Source organism: Mesocricetus auratus, unplaced genomic scaffold (genome assembly GCF_017639785.1).
Source record: "Mesocricetus auratus isolate SY011 unplaced genomic scaffold, BCM_Maur_2.0 Super-Scaffold_100054, whole genome shotgun sequence".
In the NCBI taxonomy this organism is placed as follows: domain Eukaryota; kingdom Metazoa; phylum Chordata; class Mammalia; order Rodentia; family Cricetidae; genus Mesocricetus; species Mesocricetus auratus.
In genome coordinates this window covers 2,715,352-2,740,664 of record NW_024429231.1, presented here as the reverse complement: position 1 = coordinate 2,740,664, position 25,313 = coordinate 2,715,352, and the positions used below count along the sequence as shown (strand labels likewise).

The 25,313-nt window shown below is 51.5% G+C and overlaps 1 protein-coding gene and 1 long non-coding RNA gene across 2 annotated transcripts in view; one reads left to right on the top strand and one right to left on the bottom strand.

Moving 5' to 3' along the window:
* Positions 1-24,392, top strand: part of Grin2d (glutamate ionotropic receptor NMDA type subunit 2D) — a 41,556-nt gene extending 17,164 nt beyond the window's left edge. Inside the window, exons 11-14 of the mRNA XM_040736029.1 lie at positions 21,501-21,688; positions 21,828-22,060; positions 22,207-23,508; positions 24,107-24,392. Of these exons, the coding sequence (XP_040591963.1) occupies positions 21,501-21,688; positions 21,828-22,060; positions 22,207-23,508; positions 24,107-24,130 (1,747 nt within the window). The 3' untranslated portion in view covers positions 24,131-24,392. The remainder of the gene's footprint in view (positions 1-21,500; positions 21,689-21,827; positions 22,061-22,206; positions 23,509-24,106) is intronic.
* Positions 27-22,928, bottom strand: LOC121136188. The gene is made up of 3 exons (XR_005873309.1): positions 22,825-22,928; positions 21,263-22,108; positions 27-1,388 (listed from the first exon to the last, which is right to left on the bottom strand). It is a non-coding gene; the product is annotated as an uncharacterized LOC121136188 (long non-coding RNA).
* Positions 24,393-25,313: the final 921 nt, after the last annotated feature.

Here is a 25,313-nt window from a genome sequence, read left to right as displayed (position 1 = left end):
CACAAAGGCCTCTCCTTGATGTAAGAACAAAGTTTGGTCAGGCATTTGGAATTAGAGTGGCGGCAGCTCTCGGTGTGTTCCAGGCCAACTGGGATATAGTCTGAGACCTTGTCTCAAAACAACGTAGCTAATCCACGCTGGACAGTGGCCAGAGTACGGTGGCTCTTTGTAGACAGATTTTTCTTTGGGCCGTCAGCTCACAGAACACGACATGGAGACATTATTAATTACGAAAGCTCAGCCTATAGTTTGGGCTTGGACACTAGCTCTTATAACTTAAGTTTATTAGTCTAAGTTTCGTCTCGTGGCTTGTTACCTCTCTCCCGCCTTGTACCTCCTGTTTCGTCTTCATCTCCTCTGGTGTCTCCCGTGCTCCTAGACTCAAACTCCTCTCCTCTCCTCTCTTCTTCTTTCTCTCTTCTTGGAAGCTCCACAGAGATGATTCCACAGTAGGTCTTTTTTATAATTATTGTATAGTTATCAGTTCTGAACTGTGCAACAAATACTTGGATTATAGGAAGGGTATTGTTTTTCACGTTAGCTCTTTAAATCACAGGGATAAAGTTAAATTCAGTCCCCAGAGTGCGGCCTCTAGTGTGGCAAACCTGGTTAGTTAAGGGCCTGGACTGTGGCTGAGTGACAGAGGGCGGGACTATGGCTGAGTGACAGAGGGCTGGCCTAGTGTGTCCCAAGCCCTGGGCTCGTTCCCCAGCATTGCAGTCTCCTAGGCTAAGTGCAGTAGTTCTCCTTACTTAGATTCCAACATGCTTCTTTTCTTTTTTTTTTTAAAGATTTATTTATTTATTACATATACACCAGATTGAATTGTAGATGGTTGTCAGCCACCATGTGGTTGCTGGGAATTGAACTCAAGACCTCTGGAAGAGCAGTCAGTGCTCTTAACCTCTGAGCCATCTCTCCAGCCCCTCATGCTTCTTTTCTTATTGTCTTCTTGTGCTGGACATTAGACAGACACTTCCTATTCTCAGTTACTGAGAGTCTCGAGTGAACAGTGAGCATCAAACACACAAACCAACAGGGTCACCAGGCAGGCGTCAGAGTGGCTTCTCGGCAGGGTCAGGGTCACCAGGCAGGTGTCAGAGTGGCTTCTTGGCAGGGTCAGGGTCACCAGGCAGGTGTCAGAGTGGCTTCTTGGCAGGGTCAGGGTCACCAGGCAGGTGTCAGAGTGGCTTCTTGGCAGGGTCAGGGTCACCAGGCAGGTGTCAGAGTGGCTTCTCGGCAGGGTCAGGGTCCCGTGGCCTCTGGTGGCCTCTGAGGGAGCGTGTGCATGCCCCTGGGGTAGACTGAGCCTTGCAGGCAGAGGTGTTCAGAGGCCCTGATGCAGGTGCGAGGTGCGTGGGAGGCACAGGTGGCTGAAGGGCAGGGACCTAGACGGGGAGGGCGGAGAAGAGTAGGACAAATGGTGACCCTGAGGACATCAGAGCTGACACTAAGCAGAGATGCTCCTGTGCTTGTCCCCAAATGTCTTTCAGTGGGGAGCGGTGTGGAGGCCGTTATGTCATCTAGAGCCTTCCTTCCCCAACTCACCCCTCAAGCAGCCGTCCTGGCTGGATCTGTTAGCCCTTTGTCTCAGTGGATTGCTGAGCTACAAGAAAAGGAACTCAGCAAGTCTTTGGAAGGTTGTCTGGGACCTCCCAGAGCCCACAGCAGGAAGTAGTCACTCATGCATACATTCTAGAGCAGTTCTAGAGCAGGGAGGTTTGGTGCCCAGATTTGGAAACCATGGTCAGCAGCAAAGCAGATTCCCAGATTGGGAGGATGTTAAAGTCAGTTTTAACAGCCTGGTTTCTGTATCTCCTGGGATGACAAATCCAGGGAGCCAGTCATGGTGGTTCACGCCTGTCGCCCCTGCCCTTGGGAGAGGACTGAGTGTTTAGACCACTCTGTGACACACACACACACAGTGAGGCCCTGTCTTGGAAAGAAAACCAGCCGTGCTAGGGCAGCAGGCAGGATGCAGGATCCAAGCTCTTTACTGATTTCTGCTCAACCGAACTTGCAGTGTAGACCTTTGTGCTCATCTGGGTGCCTCACGGTCACAGAGACGCGGTTGCCGCTCCGTAGAGCACAACCCAGTCGCAAGCATGGAGGAGGAAGTGTGAAACCCTTTGCCTTTTCATTGAAAACGGGATGCCTTTCTCAGGGACATCTGTGTATTTCTAAGAGCCGTCAAGCAGCCGCACATAGTTGTCAGGGAAACTGGTAAGACGATTATGTGGCTGGAGAATGAGGCTGCCAACTGAGATGCGCTCTCAACATCTGGCAGAGCCCTGCCCTGTGCTTTAGGGGTTTTGTTTTGTTTTGAGACAGGGTTTCTCTGTATTGTTTTGGAGGCTGTCCTGGAACTCTGTCTGTAGACCAGGCTGGCCTCGAACTCACAGAGATCCGCCTGCCTCTGCCTCTCAAGTGCCCGATTTGTTTGTTGTTTTTGCAAAGCCCAGCAAAGCTCTCTTGCAGCTCTCTCCATCTCTGCCTCTCTAGCCGCTCGTTCTGGAGTCACACGGACTCTGTATCCCAGCTCTCTATGAGCCGGAGAGCCGCCCCTTGGGCCTGGGCCTCAGGACTCCTTCTCAGTCATCCCTACCTCGTCTCCTGCATTGCACGCTCTGGCCGTCAACCCCGGTAGGGCGCCTTGTTCTCCACCCTCTCCACACACCCACCATTCATGTGGCATGTGTTGCTGAGGCTCCAGAGAGAGACCTTGAAAACTTCCCAGGACTCTATGCTGTGGAAAACTTCATACTTTAAGCTTAGGAAGCCAGCATGGTGGCCATCCTGCCTTGACAAATAACCCTAAACAACCCAAAAGACAAAAACAAATTTCACGTTAGCAGTGTGACTGGATGGTTCCTCCTGTCTCCTCAGGCTACAAGGACTGATTGCTCACCTTTCCCTAAAGGCCAGTCCTTGCCCACCTTTTTTGGCTCATGGCCCCCACTTGTTGACAAGGATTAGAGTAAGAGTACAGGTTTCCCAAATCACAGGATTCCCAGAGCAGAATTTAAAAGGGAATATTCCAGTGGGAAGAACCCTCGGGGGCTCTATGCTCTGTGGGGAACACAGAAAAAGACCCCTTTCCCCGAGGACTGGACACAGCATGCACTCATCAGTTTCTTGTTTGGTTTGGGTCTTTTTTTTTTTTTTTTCTTGAGACTGGTCTCACTATATAGCTCTGGCTGTCCTAGAACTCACTATGTAGATCAGGCTGACATCGAACACACAGTGATCTTCCTGCCTCAGCCTTTGAAGTGCTGAGGTTAAAGGCGTGGCTCCTGGTCCACTCATCTGTTTTTTGGGCAAATGTTCATTGAAAGCCTCTAATGTGTCAATAGTTCCTCTCCCGGATGCCAAAGTCCCCGTTCACTTGTCATTTCCACTAGAGAAGGGGAGAAGGGATGTTTTTAAAGGATGCTCTTTGTTGGGGGCAGGGCTGGGGAGATGCTCACTAAGTAAAGCGCTTGTTGTGCAAGCATTAAATCCTCATGGCTCAAACAAAAGCAGGGAACGGCGGCAGCGTGTGCCTGCAACCCCAGCATTGCAGAGCAAAGACCTCAGGAGCATCCAGCCACACTGGGTTCAGTGAGGAGGCATGCTTGGAGAGGCAACTTAGTGGCTAGAAGCTCTTACTAAGCAAGCGTGAGAAGCTTTCTGCATAGAAAGCTTGGTCTGTCTGTGCGTTCACCTGTACCCTAGCACTGTATGGGGCACAGGACAGGAGGGCTGCTGGGGCTGGCTTCAGGATCAGTGAGAGACCCTGTCTCAAGGGAATAAGGTAGACAGTACTAGAGCGGATCACACTACGTCATCCTTTGGCCTCTGTACAGGCACACAAACACCATACACACACACTAACACACACACACAAACACACACACATAAAAGGTGGACGGTAATTGAAGACATCCAGTATTGACCTCTGGTTCTACACACATATGCACACACACACATACACAGAGAGAGAGAGAGAGACAGAGAGAGAGAGAGACAGAGAGACAGAGAGAGACAGAGAGAGACAGAGAGAGAGGGCAGTCCTCTGAAGCTATCTCGGCTCCTGACATCTGGCCAGAGGTGCCTGGTCTTTTGACCTTGCCATTTGCCTCTGTGCTGAAACCCTGTGACTCTGGTCCCCGGGGCCTGGTGTTCTTTCTGCGGGTTGTCAGGAACACCAGTAGCAGTGGGCTCCGAACCAGGCGACCTCTTGGATGGAGCCGTGGACCCTGCTGCACCTCTTGCTCTTGCTCCTTGACTGGAGGTTGGCGGGGCGCGGCGGGGGGGGGGGGGGGGGGCTGGGGAACCGTTTCCGGTCAAAGTCCTCCTTCCACTGCCCTCTGCTGCTTTCCACCTTGAAGCTGGCCCCAGCCCCGCCCCGCTGCTCCCTTCGCCCTCAGCCATCCCAGCCCCATGGCCTCCTTCCTAAAGGGCTCTTTCCTCTGCCCTGGGACGGTCTGTGTGCTCTGCACATCACAGCTGGGGCTGAGGCGAAGGCCTCCTCCCCCCTGAAGTCGGGGCTTGGGCTAGCCTCCATCCTCTCCCGTGGACAGAGCTGGGAGCTAAGTGTCTAAGTCAGGGTGTCCTGGTAGCCACGGGAGAAGGAGGAGGTGAGATTAACGAAAACATGCTGTCTCTCTCACATGTAATTAATTAATATAAGCTCTGACAAGATGCCCTACCCTTGGGGAGGTCCTGGGTGTGTGTTAGGCTCCCAGTGCACTTCTCTTTAGACTTGACACACTTTCTTTTCTTTCCTTCTTCTTCTTATGGATTCGTATACAGGGTCTCACTGTGTAGCCCTGGCTGGTCTGCAACTCACAGAGATCCTACTTACTGTCTCTACCTCCCAAGAGTACCACCACTTGGGGCTGGACTTGTCAGATTTCTAGTGTTTAACAGCCTTGCCCGGCTAGGAACCATCACATTCAACTCTCAGCTCTCTCCAGTCTGTTATTTTACTCCTCCTCCTCACTTCTCTTTAGTGTCATTAAAATTTTTATTTTTAATCTTGCCAGGAATTTTACTTTTTATTCTCAGTGACGCCCCTCCTTGGGGCTGGGACACAGTGGCAGAACACTCATCCAACATGCACTAGGCTCTGAGTTCAGCTCCCAGTACCACATAATAAATAAGCCATATAAGCTTAAAAAAACACAAAACAAGCAAACAAACAAAAAACCCAGGCAGTGGTGGCACACGCCTTTAATCCCAGCACTAGGGAGGCAGATCACTCAGTTAGATGACAGCCTGGGCCACAGAGTGAGTTCCAGGGCAGCCAGGGCTGTTACACAGAGAAACCCTGTCTCAAAAACTAAAAATTACAAAAAGGATGAAGGAAGGAAAAAGAAACCTCCTCCCATCCTCCCATTTTTCTCTTCGCCTCCCCTTCTCCCTCCTCCTCTCGTTCTTCTCCTTGACACACCCCTTCCTTTTCTCCTCTTCTGTCTTCCTCCATCCTCTCCTTCCCACTCTCTTGACTGTCTTCCCGTTGATCAACCCCTCCCCCCCACCTTCTGCCCTGGTTCCCCAACACACACGTGTCACCCAGAGTCCCCGGGCCCACTAAGGTCGTGGCTCTGGTCCACTTCCTAAGGACCCCATCAGAGCCCAGGATCCTTTGTCTCCCCCGGGTACCTTTGTTGATTTAATTCACTGTCTGAAATGCGTCTCTCAGCTCAGAAGCCTAGGACCCCATGGCTCCCGTGTGCGCTGGGGGATTGGGCTCCACCAGCCCTGTCCAATGGGAATGCAGCCCTACATACCCTACAGCCACCCTGGCAGGCAGAAAGAAGCAAGTGAAGACATTTTGTTTTCAAATAGTCCTACAGAACCCAACAAGTGCAAAGTGTTACTTGGACACATCGGTACAAACACGATTTGGTTCGTGCACGATCATTATGTGTTTTGGAGAGGGTCTCTCTGTGTATCCCTGATGGTCTTGCACTCCTACCCTTCTGCCCTGGCTTCCCACACACTGGGATGACAGCCTTCAGCACCAGATCAAGTAGTTGAGGTCTTCTGTCTACCTTTCTCCAGCGTTCGGTCTTTGAAACCCAATGTGCTCTTCAGTTCCCAGTGCGTCTGAGCTCAAAGCTGCCCCAGGCGCAGTAGCAGGCAGGTAGGACGCCAGCACATAGCTAGCACCACCACGCTGGAACCTGCCTAGTTACCCTCATGAACAGAACACATCAGAGAGCTCAGGCCACACACCCCTGAACTAGCCAGCCTCCCGGGCAGCCAGCTGAAACCTCTCCTCAGCCTCTCCCTCTAGGGAAGCCCAGGGATTCCTGGGTCCTCTGGTGCAGAGCAGCCCTGCTCCCCACCACAACCCTCACGGTGCAGGTGGGGCAGCACAGACAGGACCGCATTCTGTTGGCCTGGCTCAGTGCTCAGGAGTGAACATTCATCCCGGGTATGCAGCCGCCAGCAAACTGAGGAAGAAGCGAAGACAGGAGTGAGGAGATTTGAGTGACATGAGCGGGAAACACTAAATGGACACCTGTGCTTCTTTTCCATGCAACCCTGTCAGCCGCATTCCTGGCCTTTATTGAGTAGACATAGTTTGAATCCTTGTCACATGTCTTTTTATAGATTTTTTTTAAAGCTGGGTTATGGCTGGGCATGGTGGCACACACCTTTAATCGCAGCCCTCAGGAGACAGAGATAGGTAAATCTGAGTTCCAGTCCAGTCTGATCTACAGAGCCAGTTCTAGGACAGCCAGAACAGCATAGTAAGACTCTGTCTCAATAAACAGATAGATAGACAGACAGACAGACAGACAGGGCTGGTGAGGTGGCTCAGAGGTTAAGAGCACTGGCTGGTCTTCCGAAGGTCCTGAGTTCAATTCCCAGAAACCACATTGTGGCTCACAGCCATCTAAAATGAGATCTGGCGCCCTCTTATGGCCTGCAGGCACACATGCAAGCAGAACACTATACATGTAATAAATAAATAAATCTTAAATAAATAAAAGAGTTAGGTTATGTGCTGGGTGCTGTGGTATACTCCTGTAATTACTGAATTCAGGAGGCTGAGGGAATTCAGGAGGCTGAGGCAGAAGGATTACAGCATGTTCGAAGCCAAATGGGGCTACATAGTGAAACCAAAATGATTTAAAAAAAATAACATTGAGGTGTACCATCTAGTGAGGGTGGTTGCACAGCTGTGCATCTATATCCTTGGGCTCCCCAGAAAACTTTCCTGCCCTTCTGGTCACCAGGGAATCACTTCATTGGCTACTTGCTGGATATACCCCGCGTCACATGACCAGACACAGCGCCTCCTTGGCAGGGTTGGTGACGTCTGTCTGTTTTCAGCTAGTCATCACATGTGTGCGTCTGTACATGTGTGCGTCTGTGGACGGTCTCAGGTGGGGGCTTTGAGGACACGGCCAACTCAAAGGGAGGTGCCCACAGTACCACATTGCGGGTGCAAACGCACTCCTGCATCAGGGCAGGACGGCTCCCTCATCCCTGCCGTCCTCTAAGTTGGAGCGCTTGTAAGCATCAGGCTCTGTTGTTCCCCTCAAAGTCTCAGGCAGGCTATGTTGGCCTTGAGCTTGCCCCACAGCTGAGGCTGACCTTACACTGACCCCCCCCCCCCACCAGTGGGTGCACGCCAGGTGTGCGCCACATCTGCACTCCGCGTAGCTCCTCTGTGCCGGAGAGTTTGCAAGGCTGCAAGGTTCTGTGTCCTCTGGAGGCTGGAAGGCCAAGCCCCTCAGCCCCTTCCCCTGATCTGTACCTCTGAATCATAAACCTCCCCGGTTGTGGGCATGCCAGCCATGTTGGACTTGGCTGCCCTGTGCCTTCATCTGGCCTTCGTCACCTCTGTGAGGACCTTTCTACAGATAGCCACATCCTTGGGTGCTACAGGCTCAGACTCTGGAATATGAGTTTTGGAGGGGACTGGATTTAACCCATGACGTCTCATGACCATGTCAGGTGTCTATCATTAGACTCGGGGGCTCAGCGAGAGCCCCAAGGCCTGATGGGACCCCGGCCTCCCCACTGTACAGCCGCTCAGAATCGCCTTCGCTCACCGACTCTCAAAGGACATCTGTGTTTCTTACTCCTACCTCCTGCCTTTGCTAAACTGTTTTGTCCCAGGTATCTGTTTTGTACTTTAAATTTTTTCAGTTCTATTTCTATTAGCGTCATCCATCCAGATTTGGAGGGTGAAATACAGGATTATTTTTTTCATTTTTAGATAGAGTCTCAGGCAGCTCAGGCTGTCCCCGACTTAACATGTAGCTAGTTGGCCTTGAACCCTGCTTCTCCTGGTTTCTCCTCCGTAATGCTGGGATTACAGGTCTTTGTCACCAAGCCAAACCCAAGACTTGGCTTTCGTAATGAAAAACATCTGCCCAGCCTCTATTTCTCCCACCTGAAAAAAAAACACGTTCATCTCATTTGCTGTATCATTTTGCTATTTAGTCTCCTTATCTCTAAATTCCATGTTTGTAAAGCTAACGCTTGATTTTTAATTTCACCATTTTACACCCACTTTACACAATGGAATATTCATTCTAACATTTAAATGAGCCCAGCCTTTCACTCTGATTCTAACTGAATTCCATGTTTCTGTTAGCGCTATGGAAATTCCCTCACAGCTGCTGCAAATAGTAAAGTGTGATTACTTCCTCCCTATGGTTCTTTGTTTTTCCTGGAGTTATCAATTGTCATTTTTTTTCCCGGTTATTCAATGGCTGAGCGTTCTTGTGCGTAATTAATTCAAACTTCCTATTCCCTGTTAACAATCTGAAAAATTTTAAAGACTTATTTATTTATATATTATGTATACAGTGTTCTCCCTGCATGCATGCCTGAACACCAGAAGAGGGCACCAGATCTCATTACAGATGGTTGTGAGCCACCATGTGGTTGCTGGGAATTGAACTCAGGACCTCCGGTAGAACAGTCTTAACCTTTGAGCCATCTCTCCAGTCCCTGAATGTTTTCTTATGTTTAGATGCAACAACCAACTGATTTCATCTTGCAGAAGTTTGTCTTGGCCTCTGGGCCTGCTCTTGTCTGGCACACAGCTACCATATTAGTGTAAAGAGAAGCTTTTCCTTGAGAGAAGCCTTCCCGCCAGCCTGGTTCTAGAGCCACATCAGTCCCAAATAAACACACAGGAGGCTATATTAATTATGAAGCTGTTGGCCTTGCTTGTTTCTTACTGGCTAGCTCTGACTTAAGTAATTACCCCATAATTGTTAATCTAAGTATGTCTCTTACCGGAGAAGTTTCTGAGCTTCCTACCCCATGGCGTTACATCTCGACTCTCTGTGTTTCTCCTTCCCAGAGTCCTCCTGGACTCCTAGTCCCACCTATCTAGATTTCCTATTGGCCCAACAGTGCTTTACTGACATAATCACAGGACTTCCCACATCATATTAGGATCAATCACCTAGTTGAATTATTTCACAAATTCTTGGTTTTGGGGGTTTGGTTCCTTGTCCCTTCTAAGCTTCCAGAGAAAGGGCATGAAGAGGTATGCTTTTGGTGACAGTGTGAGTCTGAAAGGTCTAGTCTCTCTTCACACTTGATGGATAGTCTGGCTGGGTATAGAATTCTGGAATAGCAGTCATTTCCCTTCAGATTTTGGAGTTAACTTTCCTTGTGTTCTTTTTTGTGTTTTTTTTTTCTCAACCATCTTTTTTCCCCATGTGTCACAGAGAAGAACCAAAGATCATGCAGATTCCTAAGGCTTTGTCTGAGGTCTCTTCTTTTCCTTGTTCTCAGCACTCTGACATTTAGCAGCAACGTGTCTGGAACTATTTTCATTGCCGAGTCATGCACTTCTGTCTTTATGCAATTTGTTTTCAAAGACTTCTAAATTTCCCTGAATTCTTTTCCTCACCTTCATTCCTATGTTTGTTTGTTTTCTGAAATTTATTTTTAGTCTTTTTATTATTTGAGAGAGACTATACAGAGGTTCAGGAATGGGGTTGTTTCTTCTGTCAATTAGAGAATTAAAAGACAGGAAAGAAGTGTTAGTAGAAATCGTGGGGAATGTCAGCATATGATACCAGGTAAAATGGGGCCCCTCATCAATGAAATTACTAGGAACAGACTCAAACAGAAGCCCAAGAACATTTTAATAGACATTAAAAGAAAAACCCCTGCAAAGGTAAACTGCAAATCTCAAAACTGCCCCAGAGAGGGGTGGAGGGGGAAGAAAGCCAATTTGAAGTTAGCATGTTTGGAGGTCATCAACACAAGGCAGGAAGCAGAACTTCAGCAAAAGGGGGCACACATTGGCATCGGGAGGCAGAGGCAGTCATATCCCTGAGTTCAAGGTCAGTCTGGCTACAGAGTGAGCTCCAGGACAGTCAGGACTACACAGAGAAGCTGTGACTAGAACAAATGCAAGGAAGGAAGGATGGAAGGAGGGGGAGGGAGGGGGAGGGAGGGGGAGGGGAGCAGGCATGGGGAAGGAAGAGTAAAGAAGCACAAAGTCCTAGGGAAAGCATACTTGGGCTCTGGATGGCATCTGAAAGAAAAACAAGTGAAGAGAAGAAAAAGGAATAGTTATGCTCGTCTCAGTAAAAAAAAAAGGGGGGGGACAGACTCAGCTCAACCTGATAGTAGATTCATAGGGACTGTTCTGGAGAACATACCTTTCTAGGGGTGGTCCCTCTGGTCCTTGACCTGCTCAACTGAATTACCTTTTTATTTTTTGTTATTTGTTTTGTTTGTTTTTCAAGACAGGGAACTCACAGAGATCCTCCTGCCTCTGCCTCCTGAGTGCTGGGATTAAAGGCGTGTGTCATCAATGCCCAGCTTATATTTTTTTGCTGTTGTTGGGCTTTTTCTTTTTGTTTTTCACGACAGGGTTTCTCTGGTTAGCCCTGGGTGTCCTAGATCTCACTCTGTAGGCCAGGCTGGTCTCGAGCTCAGAGAGATTCACCTGCTACTATGTTCCAGCCCGAATTAACTCTTATATGGCCACAGAAGCATCTCCACTTCTAGACAGATTCCATTTTTTTTACTGTAACATATGATGGGGGAGTTATACACACATGGATGTCTCTTCCAGCTTCACATGGGTTCAGGGATGGAGCTGAGGTTGTCACGCTTGCACGGCAAGCGTTTTACCCACAGGGTCATCTTGTGATCTCTCTTTCTGTATATTAACTTGACATCGATTTCCTATCCTATCCATTTCTCCCCACACACCCCGTTCCTCTCCCCTGCCCCAACCCCAGGATGGGCCCTAGGCAAGTGCTGTATCAGAGCACTGCTCTTACCTTTCTCTCTATTTCATGTTCCGTCTGCCTCTTATTAAACTTATCTGTTCACATACTCCGTTGACTAATGTGTTTGAGGTGCTGGGGGATGGGATCAGGGTTCATGCCTGTTAGGTGAGCTTTTACTAACACTCCTGGCCAAGTGTATTTTTATTTTCCAAGAACTTATTTCTTTGGTCTTAGAACTGGTTTTGTTGGTAGTGGTTTGTTTTTATTTGTTTTTTGAGGAGGGGTCTCCCTGTTGTAAACCAGGCTAGCCTGGAACTTTCAGTGATCTTTCTGTCTACACCTTCTCAATGCTGGGAGGGTAGACATGTTCTGGTCTCAGAAATTTTAGTGATTTATTAACTCCACAGTGTGGTCTTTTATAGAGCCCTGCTCATGACTAAGGCTGCAATACCTTATCTTCTTCCTCTGATTTTAGCGATCGTTCACTGACTCTCTTCCCTCTCCCCATTTATTCAATTATTTTTATTGATGTCAATGAAAGAGACGGCAAGCCTATGAGGACATAAGCAGGCTGTTGGCCACCAGCTCCACCCTGGGCTGGCTTGGACCTTGTCTGTCAGGGAATTTCCAATGCCAAAGTGCTGGGATCTCTTACACACACACACACACACACACACACACACACACCACCTATTTAATATAGAAAGGAACAAAGGAGGAAATAATTGAGCAGGGATGATATAATCTTGATAATCCCTAATGATGGGAAAGGGAAAAGACATTAATGTATCCCTCCCTCCCCCCTTCCCTCCAAACTCCATCAAGTATTTGGTGAGGTCTTCTTGCTCTAGTCAGTAGCAGAGCCCTGCCTCAGTGAGCAGATATAAGTCCTATCTAGGATGTCCAGAGTAGCACTCTCCAGAAGACAGCCATATGTAGCAGAGTAGCGTGTTCCTGCAGTGAATGGAAAGTATTAGACTCAGAGTCCAGCAAGACAGAGTCCTTGAAATGTGGTTGCTCTAACTCAAGGGGCAGATTTTTAATTTTAAAGATGCAAGTACAAACTGCCACTCATGGCTGTTGGTCACTACAGCGACCAAGAGAAGACACGATCATTTGTTGAGACAGGGCCTCACTTTGTAGCCCCAGCTGGCCTGGAACCCAGGGAGATCCGCCTGCCTCTACCTCCCAAGTGCTTGGATTAAAGGTGTGCATCATCAAACACCTGGTGCCTATAGGCCAATATTATGGAAATATTTTCTTAATTGTGGTTCTCAGATACCTCTAGCTTGTGTCAAATTAACAAAACAACAAAAAAAAAATATAACCAGAAAAGTATTTCATGAAACTTAAAATTCAGTGCTGGGAAACAGGTTACAAGCTGAGTAACATTTTATGCTGTAAAATAGAAAGTTTGGGAGCCATGTAGAGAGGCCTTCTGTGTTAAATAAGGGGCTCCAGAAATTGTCTTTTGAACACTAGAAGAAGTAAGGGATTGCGGTGGCATGCTGTCGGGGAAACTTTCCAGCGGTCTGGGTGTGAGGGCCAGTGTGGCTGGAGAGTGTGGGAGCCGCGGTACGAGGGGTGCAGAGGTGTCCCACGGCACAGGACTGCTAAGCTGCAGCCAGCTGGGGACAGGAGAAAACAGGACGAGAGCAAGCTGAGGAGACAGAGAAGCTGAGGAGACAGAGAAGCTGAGGAGACAGAGAAGCTGAGGAGACAGAGAAGCTGAGGAGACAGAGAAGCTGAGGAGACAGAGAAGCTGAGGAGACAGAGAAGCTGAGGAGACAGAGAAGCTGAGGAGACAGAGAAGCTGAGGAGACAGAGAAGCTGAGGAGACAGACAGGCAAGCTGAGGAGACAGAGAAGCTGAGGAAACAGAGAAGCTGAGGAGACAGAGAAGCTGAGGAGACAGACAGGCAAGCTGAAGAGACAGAGAAGCTGAGGAGACAGAGAAGCTGAGGAGACAGAGAAGCTGAGGAGACAGAGAAGCTGAGGAGACAGAGAAGCTGAGGAGACAGAGAAGCTGAGGAGACAGAGAAGCTGAGGAGACAGAGAAGCTGAGGAGACAGAGAAGCTGAGGAGACAGAGAAGCTGAGGAGACAGGTGCTAGTGAAAACATGGAACTTCTGCTCACAGGGTGGGACTTTTGCTCAGGCAAGCAAGGCTGAAGGCAGGACTGTTAGTTTTCAATACACACTCAAGCAAACGAGAGAAGAAATGTCTAGGGGCTCATTTGTTTATCCTATTTTAGACAGGGTTGTTGTGTGACAAGATTTCTCCCAGAGAGACACACATTCATCTGCTCACCCCAGATAGGGAGCTCATGACAGACAGATCAAAGTATGGACACCACCAGAGTCCAACGTGGTGAACCAATGAATCTTACAGGGGTTACTTACAGGAGTATGGGTGAGGAGTTACTCACGGGAGCAGAAATGACTCAAAGACAGCCGCATCACCAAGGCCCACCCCGGCACAGGTGACAGCTCACAAAGCTGGGAACCTGGAGCGCACTGCACAGCTGCAGGCAGAGGAACAGGTCGGAGAGTGTCCTTTCCAGGTGCCTCAGTTGGCCTAACCTCTCCCAGGCAGCTCGGCTGGTTTCTTCGGGTCTGGTCTCAGGGTCTTCTTTGCTGCTTTTCTCCTGAGAGTCTTCTCAGCTTTTATTGTCTACTCTGGCAGGGAGGAGTCTAGTGAAGCTGCTCCGTTTCAGGGATTTCCTGAAGCTAGTTTGAGTTGTTTGCTTTCCTGCTAAGGAGTTTCCCTGTATGATGGAATGTTTCAATTTTGAAGAAATGTGTTATACAACACCCCCATGCTTCCCGTTGGCTCTTAGATTCCGACTGCTCCTCTTCCACAATGACTCCTGAACCTTAGGGGGAGATGACTGTAGATGTCCACATGTGGCTAAGAATCGGGCCACTGTGCCATAGTCACCAATGGATATGAGTTTCACTTGACAACACAGTGATCCATGGGTGCAAGCACACGTTTAGAAGGCAGTTTGACAGACACATCACATTCATTTAGTAAAACCACAGAAGTTGTCTGTCTCTCCACTGGGACCTATGACCTCCTAACTTATAGTTCAAGACCTGAACTCCCTCTTGTAGAGTCCACCTTAAATCTAACTGGAAGGCTACTGGCCTTCCCCAAGATAGCCAAGTCACTATTGCAGAAGCAGACACATCCTGCCTAGCATGCTGGTATTTCAGAACTAAGGGTCCATAGCCAAACAGGAATGTTGGTGACAGTTCACCAGCAGCCTACATGGCCATATAGAAGCAGCCAGAAGACTGGGAGTTCCCCATTCAGTCCCAGCTTAGTTTCTCCATGTTCTGTAGTCACAGCTTGCACATGTCTTCAGAAATAGGGTTTTACTATCTAGGTTGGGGTATATAACCAACAGCAGTAGCGATAGCCTCTATGGTCTGTGGGGCTTCAGGGGCTTTCCTGGCCAACAATTTACAGGGAAGTCACGCCCACCCCTGGCACTAGGATTTTCATTCAATAACTCAATGGTCTCTAACAATGTCCTTTCCCACACATGTAAGTTACCTTTTGGATTTAAACCGTGCAGCCGTTGTTCTGCCAACCTCTTCCCCATTTATTTAACGTAGCCTTAGGGTTGTAAGGTAGGTGGACGTGCCATTGTACCAGGTTGCCTCTCCGATGGTTTTCCAAACCTGCAAACCACCAGCCCCACGTCTCCACAATAAGACCTTTTCCAGAGGGTGGGCAGGACAAGGGACATCCTGAACCACTGTCCCATAACAATAGAGAGGTTACAAAGACAACCTTGGTAAAGCACTCTGAAAGCCTCGGAAGTGGCAGGTAAACCCAGAGGTTGACACCTAGGAAGACACTGAAGTTGCCATAAGCAGGTCTAATACAGGATGGAAAGATTCCACTCATTTGGCTCAATGGCTTCCTCTAGTGATCACGGTTGGGTACAAGGCACAGCCGGGAGGTGCTAACTTAAATTAGCTCCCTGTAACCCTCAGCCACTCTCTGAACCATCGCGTTTCTGTACCCTGGAGCTCTCCAAGGAGCCTCCCTCCATTCTCCACACATGATAAGCTCAACGGGCCTGACTTAATCCGCTCAGCTGGACTCAGGGTCAAAGGTGATCATGGTCCTGCTCTCCCCGCTGCACTGCTGGGGTGGCACTGTAACAGTGGCTGTAGCTGCTGACCCCCATCCATGGTATCTGGCTGTTGGGGAGGCCCTGGCTGGAAAACCATCTCCACCTCGAGAATAATCCTTCGCTGGAGGGGATCCTCCTTAGTCTGGGACAGGCTTGATCTTCTGCACCTCTGTTGTTCTATCATGGCTGTCTTCTGCGAGCTGCTCCTCGACCCTAAAGCCACCCAGAAACCCATCAGCACACAATCTGGCTTCCTGTCATTTTTTCCCCCTCAGATCGCGAGCTGGATCGTGCCATATTCATCTTTGGGTAGCCCGGGCACGTCTTCCTCCGCTTTACCATAGTCTTATCTCTCAAGGTTGCTCTCCCGCTTTATAAACTCTATATGCTGGTCTAAGTCACTGAGATCTGCCAAAGCCATTCATACTTTATAAAGACCTCACCCCACCCAAGGGCTCAGCAGAGCCTCTAAAACTCCACACCAGCCTCGGGTCCCGGCCGGATCAGCCTTTTCTGTAACTTCTCTGTGAGCACAGTTCTATCTGGCCCTGTGAACTGGGGTTCACACACAGCCTTCCTTATTCCTAGTTGTCTCAATGGCCCCTTTCCCTCCACTGTGTTCCTCCACCCCCGATACTTATGGGAATTTCAGAGGGCGCTAACTAAGCGTTCCTGGTGGCTTTGATGAGCCAGTCTGTCAGGGACTGTCTCCCTCATACTTTCTCACATTATGCAGCCTTTGCCTTAAGGAAGGATGGAGAATTACAGTGCTCGGTTTCCAGACAGATTCCATCCCATCCATGTCCCACAGCCTCACAGGCCAGGCTGTAACTGACTCTTTTGTTCCTTATTTAAGTCTCTCTAGCCAGGAGGGAGTGGTGGCGCACATCTTTAATCCCAGCACTCGGGAGGCAGAGTCAGGCAGATCTCTGTGAGTTTGAGACCAGCCTGGTCTACAAGAGCTAGTTCCAGGACAGCCAAAACCAAAAAAAAAAAAAAAAAGTCTCCCTAAATTCCAGAAGTTCAAGTTGTGAGGATTTTCTGATTACTCTAGTTTCTTGTACTGGACTACCGGTTAGGCCCCCATCTTTATGTTGGACACAGATTCCCTTTTCCTATAAGGGCCGGCCCCTCAGGGCATCTTCTGTTGCTTTCTCCATGTTCCCTTCTCCCTCTCTCTCTGAATCTTCCCATGGGTCAAAAGTTCTTGGGTCCCAAGAAGGGCTTGTGACATCTAACTTGTCCCCTTTCCCTTCTGGCCCTAAGAAGCGGCAAGCCAGCCAGCACCTACACCTCCCCTCTGGTTTATCTAACTCCCTTGCCAGACCAGAGGCTGACATGGAGGATGTGCAGAGGCTGACATGGAGGATGTGCAGAGGCTGACATGGAGGATGTGCAGAGGCTGACATGGAGGATGTGCAGAGGCTGACATGGAGGATGTGCAGAGGCTGACATGGAGGCTGCTGCTGCACCTCCCTCTCCGTCACAATTGTGCACTAACCACACAGCAGAGGTCAGGCAAGCTCGGCTGCTGCCCGCCAAAGGTTTTGACTCTTGTTCGCCAATCTCAAACACTGCAAAATTTCCTCTAACCCTTTAACCGTGTTCAGGGCATCCCAGTACGCACATGCAGACCCCACTCCTCAAGCAGGCATGCCACCCCATGTCGCACAGACGAAGAGTCCATCATGAGTTCCTCCTGCAGATACTCCTGGACCTGACGGCTCAGCCTTAGTGACATGTCTCACTACCCTCAAAGAACCATGTGACGGCCGTCATAGCACAGAGGCACACTAACATACACGACACAGGAGAGGGCCACTGTGCTGGAGTTTCCTCTGACGATGTGCCCCCTCAGGTGGTTCAGCCTCAGTAGCATGCCTGCTACCCATGGCCAGGACCACTCATTCCTCCCCAACTCATCTTTGGTTCTCCTGTAGGTACCGATGATGTGTGACACAACTTTTCCTGGGGAGACACATCTACTCTCCACATTCATCTACTGATCTCAGATAGGGAGCCCACGACAAACCAAAGTATGGATCCCTCCAAAGTCAACTCAGTGAACTAATGACTCTTACAGGGGTTACTTACAGGAGTATGGGCGGGGCTACTCACACGAGCAGAAATGACTCAAAGACAGCCGCATCACCAAGGCCCACCCCGGCACGGTGACAGCTCACAAAGCTGGGAACCTGGAGCGCACTGCACAGCTGCAGGCAGAGGAACAGGTCGGAGAGTGTCCTTTCCAGGTGCCTCAGTTGGCCTAACCTCTCCCAGGCAGCTCGGCTGGTTCCTGCTTCTTGCAGGCACTGGTCTGTCTGGTCTCAGACTTTTCTTTGCAGCTTGGCTTTTCTGAGAGGGACTCTCAGCTTTATCGACTGCTCTGGCAGGGAGCAGACTAGTGAATCTTGTCAGCTTCGGAGACTTCCTGAAGCTATCTTAAGTTATTCACCCTCTGCTTTCAGCAGAATCGAGTGGTTTTAACTCGGAGAAAATTGTTACACAAACTATCCTAATATAGTTTAAGACTGCCTCATACTCACAGCAATCCTCCTGCCCCACCTTTTCAAATGATAACAGAAGTGAGGTGCCCTGCTAAAATATGAATTTGTTTTTGCAATGCTGTGGATCGGTTTTGAACACTGCTAGATGCATTAGCCACAGTTCTGTTGCTGTGAAGGCACACCGTGACCAAGGCAACAATATAAAAGGAAGCATTTAATTGGGGGCTTACAGTTTTAGAGGGTGAGTCCATGACCATCATGGCAACAACAGTAGCTGAGAGTTTACATCCTGATTCACAGGTATCAGGTGTGGGGTGGGAATGGATGGACAGACAGACAGACAGACACTGGACCTGATCCGGGCTTTTGAAACCTCAAAGCCTACCCCCACTTGACACACGGGCTCTACCATTGAGTCATGACCGTGTGCATGTATGTCTGCAGGCCAGCAGAGGGCACCAGATCTCATTACAGATGGTTGTGAGCCACCATGTGGTTTGCTGGGAATTGAACTCAGGACCTTTGGAAGAGCAGTCAGTGCTCTTAACCTCTGAGCCATCTCTCCAGCCCCCTCACAGGGGAATTCTTGGCAGGCTGTCTACCTACTGAGCCAAGGTTGAATTTAAATAAGGATTTAGGGGAGAGGGGAAGTAGGCATTAGGTCACAGAACAGCTGAGCAAATAACTAAAAGGAATACTGGAGAACACCTCCGCAATTAGGAGCATTCATTGCTCTTACAGAGGGCCCAGGTTCTATTCCCAGCACCCACATAATGGCTCCCGTCATCCCACTTCAGTTCTAAGGGATCTAATGCCCTCTTCTGGCCTCTACACGCACTGTGTGCATGTGCAGCATAAATATGCAGGCAAAACACTCATACAATGATAGGAAAAATCTTAAAAAAAAAAAAAACCTGAGTGCTGGACTAGTTTAGTGATGGGTTCTTGTTTAGCTTGGGGCTCTTGGTTCCATGAAGATCAAAAAACTAAAAAGTAGGCGCTGTTTGATTCCACCTCCTGAAACTCCTCCGCTATGTCCGTCTTGGAAGCTTTGTCCTGTAGCATTTCTCTGAAACGCTCAGTCCCTCCCATTCACTTCCTCCAGTCTCTCCCTCCCCATCTGATGCTGTTCTCAGTCTTCCATCTCTCCTCTCAGACCACTCCGGAAACACCACATTCTCTCCACCTAAATGTGGAGAGCAACTCACTTTCTGCCCTCATGGGCATTTTCCTAAACAAAGAGAAACTTAGAGAGAAACAAAGTGCCTGTCAGCTGGGATCCCTCTGCCAGTTAAGGACTGAGAGAAAACTAAGACCACTTTCCATAGTGGGACCCTCAATGAACCCACAAAACTAAAGGTAATTCTTGGGACCTCCGAGCCTCTACCTCACTGTGCCAAGCTCTTCTTTGCTTAGGCTGTCTCATCTCGATTCCGGGAATCTGCTTGGTGGGTCTCCCCAGCAGAGGTTCTGCTCTGTCCACACACACAAGGCATTTTTATGCATGCATAATATAGAAGGATTTTATCAGTTGACAGGCTAGAGACTGTGACATCGTTCAGCGGCTACCAGGGCCAAGTGGAGAGAGAGAGAGAGAGAGAGAGAGAGAGAGAGAGAGAGAGAGAGAGAGAGAGAGAGAGCGCACACACACACACACACACACACACACACACACACACACGTTTCAAGGTTAAGCATTCCTTCTGGAGGATTCTTCTCTCTGTGAGAAGCCTCTAGTCACGTCTTTATCTTGCCTTCCCACAGATCTGTTCCACCCAGTAGTATTTCAGCTTTAAAAAATCAAGGAAATAGGGTTGGAGAGACGGCTCAGAGGTTAAGAACACTGGTTGCTCTTCCCGAGGACCCGGGTTCAATTCCCAGCACCCACATGGCAGCCCACAGCTGTCTGTAAAGAGATCTGGCGCCCTCTTCTGGCCTGCAGGGATACATGCAGGTAGAACACTGTGTACATTAATAAGTAAATAAATCTTTACAAAATCAAGGGAAGAATATTTAAAATTCCATCTCCTCATCCTGGCCACATTTTAAGTTGTATGTTGACACTGGCTACCATGCCCATGCACAGGTTCTGTTTTGTTATGGCAGGGTGTTTTTGGACAGTGCTAGATAAGGTGAGGCCCCTCCCTCTTAGAAGTTATCTGGAGTCTGTAAGAAGTGTGACCAAATTGTGACCCCAGTGTCTACACCATTGCAAGAATAGATACAGAGGGTGGGCCTGATGGTGTTGACCTGCCATGCCAGGTACTCGAGGAGGACATGAAGCTTGAGGCCAGTCTCAGCAACTCTGCAAGACCCGTCTCCAGAGACGGTAACACTGGGGCTGAGGTACCAGCTCAGTCAGCAGCCCTCAGAGCCACAGGATGCAGAGCGGAAGTAGTGCTAGGGAATCCAAGACAGGTACATCCGAGGCCTTCCGGCCAGCCAGCCCAGCTTACTTGGTGAGCTCCAGGCCAACAAAATGTATGTCTTGCTGGGCATGGAGGCGCACACCTTTAACCCCAGCACTAAGGAGGCAGAGGCATGTGGACCTCTGAGTTTCAGGCTAACCTAGTCCATTAGCAAGCTCCAGACCAGCTAGAGGTATATAGTAAGACCTTGTCTCAAAAAAAAAAAAAAAAGCATCATGTCTCAAGGTGACTGTGGTCCTGAGGATGACACCCAAGGTGTCCTTCAGTCCCCCCCCCCACACACGCACTTACGTACCTATGCTCGCACGCATTCACAAACAAAAGTGGCACGGGGCCAAGGCTGTAGACCCACGTTCAATCCCTGGAACTCAGGCGATAGACAGGAAGAACCAACCCCTGCAAGCTGTCCTCCAACCTCTGTGCGAATGCCATGCCCTCCCACACATATAAATAAACCCAAAAGTAAAAAGTTCAAAAGGCAAGGTTGGTGGGATTGCTCACCAGACAAAGGCACTTGCTCCCAAGCCTGATGCTTGAGGTCAGTCTTCAGAGTCCACAGGATGCAAGCACAGAACTGACCTGCAAGCTGTCCTTCGACCACAAGTGCACCACGGGCACGCATGCGCCCCCACAATAAATGTAAAATCATTGTAAGGGCTAAAGGGAGGGGTTGGAGGTTCAGAGCACCTGGTCTTGTAGTGCAGTGGTTCTCAACCTGTTCACGCATGTGGACTGTGTGGCCACCAACCAGCTCCAAATCATGACTTATCGGTTGTGAATGCTCAGCCTAGCCTAGGCAAGCTTCTGGCTAGCTCTTTTAAATTATCCTGTTTCTCTTATCGGTTGTGAATGCTCAGCCTAGCCTAGGCAAGCTTCTGGCTAGCTCTTTTAAATTAACCTGTTTCTCTCCATCTACCTTTGCGTCGGGGCTTATTCCCTTTCTTACTTCTGTATAACTTACCTTCGCTGCCTCTCTCTGGCTGGCATCTGCCTGGCTTCTTGCCCGAGGTGTGTCTTTCCTGCTCTCAAGCCCAGATCTCTCCTTTTTATTCTCTCTGCCGGGCAGTCCCGCCTGTCCTTTACAATGTTGCAAAGAGGCACAGGAGAGGCACCCGCTCAGTTAGAGACGAAAGGGTTCCTGGCGTGCCATGAGGTCACCTAAGTGAGACTGACCCTGTCTTTCATGCCCCTGTCCTCAGGAAACTGGACGCCTTCATCTATGACGCAGCAGTGCTCAACTACATGGCCCGCAAGGACGAGGGCTGCAAGCTGGTCACCATCGGCTCTGGCAAGGTCTTCGCCACCACTGGTTACGGCATCGCCCTGCACAAGGGCTCCCGCTGGAAGAGGCCCATCGACCTGGCTCTGCTGCAGTTCCTGGGGGATGGTGCGGCTACTCTGGGCAGGAAGTCCTCCTACCCTGGAGATGGGAGGGCTGGCCCTCCATCCTGGGGAGGATGGGATGGGGCCAGGGCTCTATCAGAGGAAGGTGTGTTCACAGTAAGTGACTCTGACCCCATCCCCAGATGAGATTGAAATGTTGGAGCGACTGTGGCTTTCCGGGATCTGCCACAATGACAAAATCGAGGTGATGAGCAGCAAGCTGGATATCGACAACATGGCAGGTGTCTTCTACATGCTCCTCGTGGCCATGGGCCTCTCCTTGCTGGTCTTCGCCTGGGAACACCTGGTGTACTGGCGCCTGCGGCATTGCCTGGGGCCGACCCACCGCATGGATTTCCTGCTGGCCTTCTCCAGGGTAGGAAAGGGAGCGTGGAGGTAGGGGAAGCACCAGCAGAAGGGGGGACTGCAGGGGGGCAAAAACAGAAGGTGTGAGCAGGGCCCAGCGCTGATAAAGAGGTAGTGAGTACAGGCACCCGGCTGACCCATCGCCACCCCTCACAGGGCATGTACAGCTGCTGCAGCGCCGAGGCTGCTCCACCGCCTGCCAAGCCCCCGCCGCCGCCGCAGCCGCTGCCCAGCCCCGCATACCCCACCGCGCGCCCGCCCCCTGGCCCTGCACCCTTCGTCCCCCGAGAGCGTGCAGCCGCCGACCGCTGGCGCCGGGCCAAGGGCACCGTGCCTCCGGGGGGCGCAGCGCTGGCCGACGGCTTCCACCGATACTACGGTCCCATCGAGCCGCAGGGGCTGGGCCTCGGCGAGGCGCGCGCGGCACCCAGAGGCGCAGCCGGACGCCCGCTGTCCCCATCCGCCACACAGCCCCCGCAGAAGCCACCACCCTCCTACTTCGCCATCGTGCGCGACCAGGAGCCGGCCGAGCCCCCCGCCGGAGCCTTCCCCGGCTTCCCATCCCCACCCGCGCCGCCCGCCGCCGCAGCTGCCGCCGTCGGGCCGCCACTGTGCCGCCTGGCTTTCGAGGACGAGAGCCCGCCTGCGCCCACGCGCTGGCCGCGTTCCGACCCCGAGAGCCAGCCGCTGCTGGGTGGGGGCGCGGGCGGCCCGAGCGCGGGGGCCCCGACCGCACCGCCTCCGCGCCGCCCCGCGCCGCCCCCGTGCGCCTACCTGGACCTCGAGCCGTCACCTTCGGACTCCGAGGACTCGGAGAGCCTGGGCGGAGCGTCGCTGGGCGGCCTGGAACCCTGGTGGTTCGCCGACTTCCCCTACCCGTACGCCGAGCGCCTCGGGCCGCCGCCCGGCCGCTACTGGTCGGTCGACAAGCTCGGGGGCTGGCGCGCCGGCAGCTGGGACTACCTGCCCCCGCGCGGCGGCCCCGCGTGGCACTGCCGCCACTGTGCCAGCCTGGAGCTGCTGCCGCCGCCGCGCCACCTCAGCTGCTCGCACGACGGCCTAGACGGCGGCTGGTGGGCGCCTCCGCCGCCACCCTGGGCCGCTGGGCCACCGCCCAGGCGCCGGGCACGCTGTGGGTGTCCACGCCCGCACCCTCACCGCCCGCGCGCCTCGCACCGTGCGCCCGCCGCCGCGCCGCACCACCACCGACACCGGCGCGCGGCCGGCGGCTGGGACATCCCGCCGCCCGCGCCCACCTCGCGTTCGCTCGAGGACCTGAGCTCCTGCCCGCGGGCGGCCCCCGCACGCAGGCTCACCGGGCCCTCCCGCCACGCGCGCCGCTGCCCGCACGCTGCACACTGGGGGCCGCAGCTGCCTCCCGCACCGCACCGGAGACACCGGGGCGGGGACCTGGGCACACGCAGGGGCTCCGCGCACTTCTCCAGCCTGGAGTCCGAGGTATGACGCGGCTCCCGGGGGCCCCCGCCGCCCCCTCGGTCAGCGCAGGCCACGGCCCGAGGGGGCGCTCTATAGTGGACAAGACCCACCTGGGTTGGGAAGGACGGAAACGAACTTGGCCGGACCCCGCCTGGAGCAGCGTCCTGTGCCCCCTCGCACTGGGGGAACCATGAGCCAGAGGGGACTTGATCGCCCAAATCTCTCCCATCCTGAGAGCAAGGGGGCGGGGTTCTTGGAGCCCACCGACTTTTTTTAAACCCGAAAAGGGCTTTTTAACGTCATCTGATTTGGCGGGAGATGGGGAGGGGTCACGCCGCGCCCCGCCCCAACTCTCGGGGCCAAGGCCCTCACATCACTGTGCAGCTCCCTGGCCCCAGACACACCTCCCGGGGAGCCTGTTTTTAACCTTTCATTCATCAGGACTCAAAACTGTGAGACGAGTATGCCAAACTGTGACTCCAGACCTTGGCCCCGCCACACAGAAACCCCTGACCCCAGACTGTGACTTCCAACACCTAAAATGATCATCTGACCCCAGACTGTGCCCCGACCAGACTGTGACCCTTCCTGTCAAACCTCGATGACCCCTTCCTTTTAGATCCTTGTTGGCTCTGACCTATGACCTGTACTCCACGAAAGTCCTACCGCCACCTGCTTCCCCCACTTACCTACCCACCCAGAAGCCACCAACCACATCTTCAAGTCCAGACCTTACTGGTGACCCTTCAGTGATGGTCCAGCAGACACTCCCCGGCCTCCTCTCCAGATCTCAGCAGGGTCTGAGGCTGGCTTGAGAGGCGGGTCTGGAGCACACACTTGACCCTCCTTCCCGCCCCACTACACTGCAGTGTTTGGAATAAAACCATGTTTTTAACGCCTCCTCAGTCCAAGCCTGAGCTCTGTGTCTGTGTCTTAGGCCCCTTCAACTTCTCTGGAGAAAGTAAACCTGAGAAAAGTCCGTGGGGGAGTCACTCAGACAACAGAACCTGGGCTGCTGCTGGTGTTAACAGCGGCAGAGTGTTCTCCCAGCACTCATAAGACCCTGAGTTCAATCCCCAGGTCTAGAACGCAGGAAGTGGCCAGAGCCCCGAGGAGAGAGGGGTGGAGAGGGGCGGGGAGAGACACACCCCAAGAGTAGTGGCAAAGATGAGGGATGTAATCATTAGGATCAAGCCAGGCGGTGGTGGCGCACGCCTTTAATCCCAGCACTCGGGAGGCAGAGGCAGGCGGATCTCTGTGAGTTCGAGACCAGCCTGCTCTACAGAGCGAGTGCCAGGACAGCCTCCAAAACAATACAGAGAAACCCTGTCTCAAAAAAAAAAAAAAAAAAAAAAAAAAAAGGATCAAGTCAAGTCTAGTGTCCTGTTCCTAAGGCTACTGGCAAGAATGATTTGATCGGTTGTCTTATGTAAATGAAGAGAACGGCCAACCCACGTCTTGAATACCCTTAATCTCCCCAGTGAGAATCAATTTCCAACATTTCATTACTCCAATTAACCAAAACTCGGGTGCACATGGGTGGATAAGGAGAACTGACAGTTCCAACAGGGGCCTCGAGGGAGACTTTCTGATTAAGTGCCTGCTGACCAGAGCTGCCAGGGGAACGCCTGGTTGGGAAACGGACTGCCCCTAGAGGACGGATTCAATCCACTAACTCACACATAATGTCCAGTCTGCCTAAAGCATTTTTTTAAACAAATTAAAGCCATCATAACAAGGAGAAGAGAAGATACCGGCCTTATGGGTCCTCGGGGAACAGAAACCCAGTCTCTTTGCCAGTAAGTGCTTTGTTTGCATACATGAAT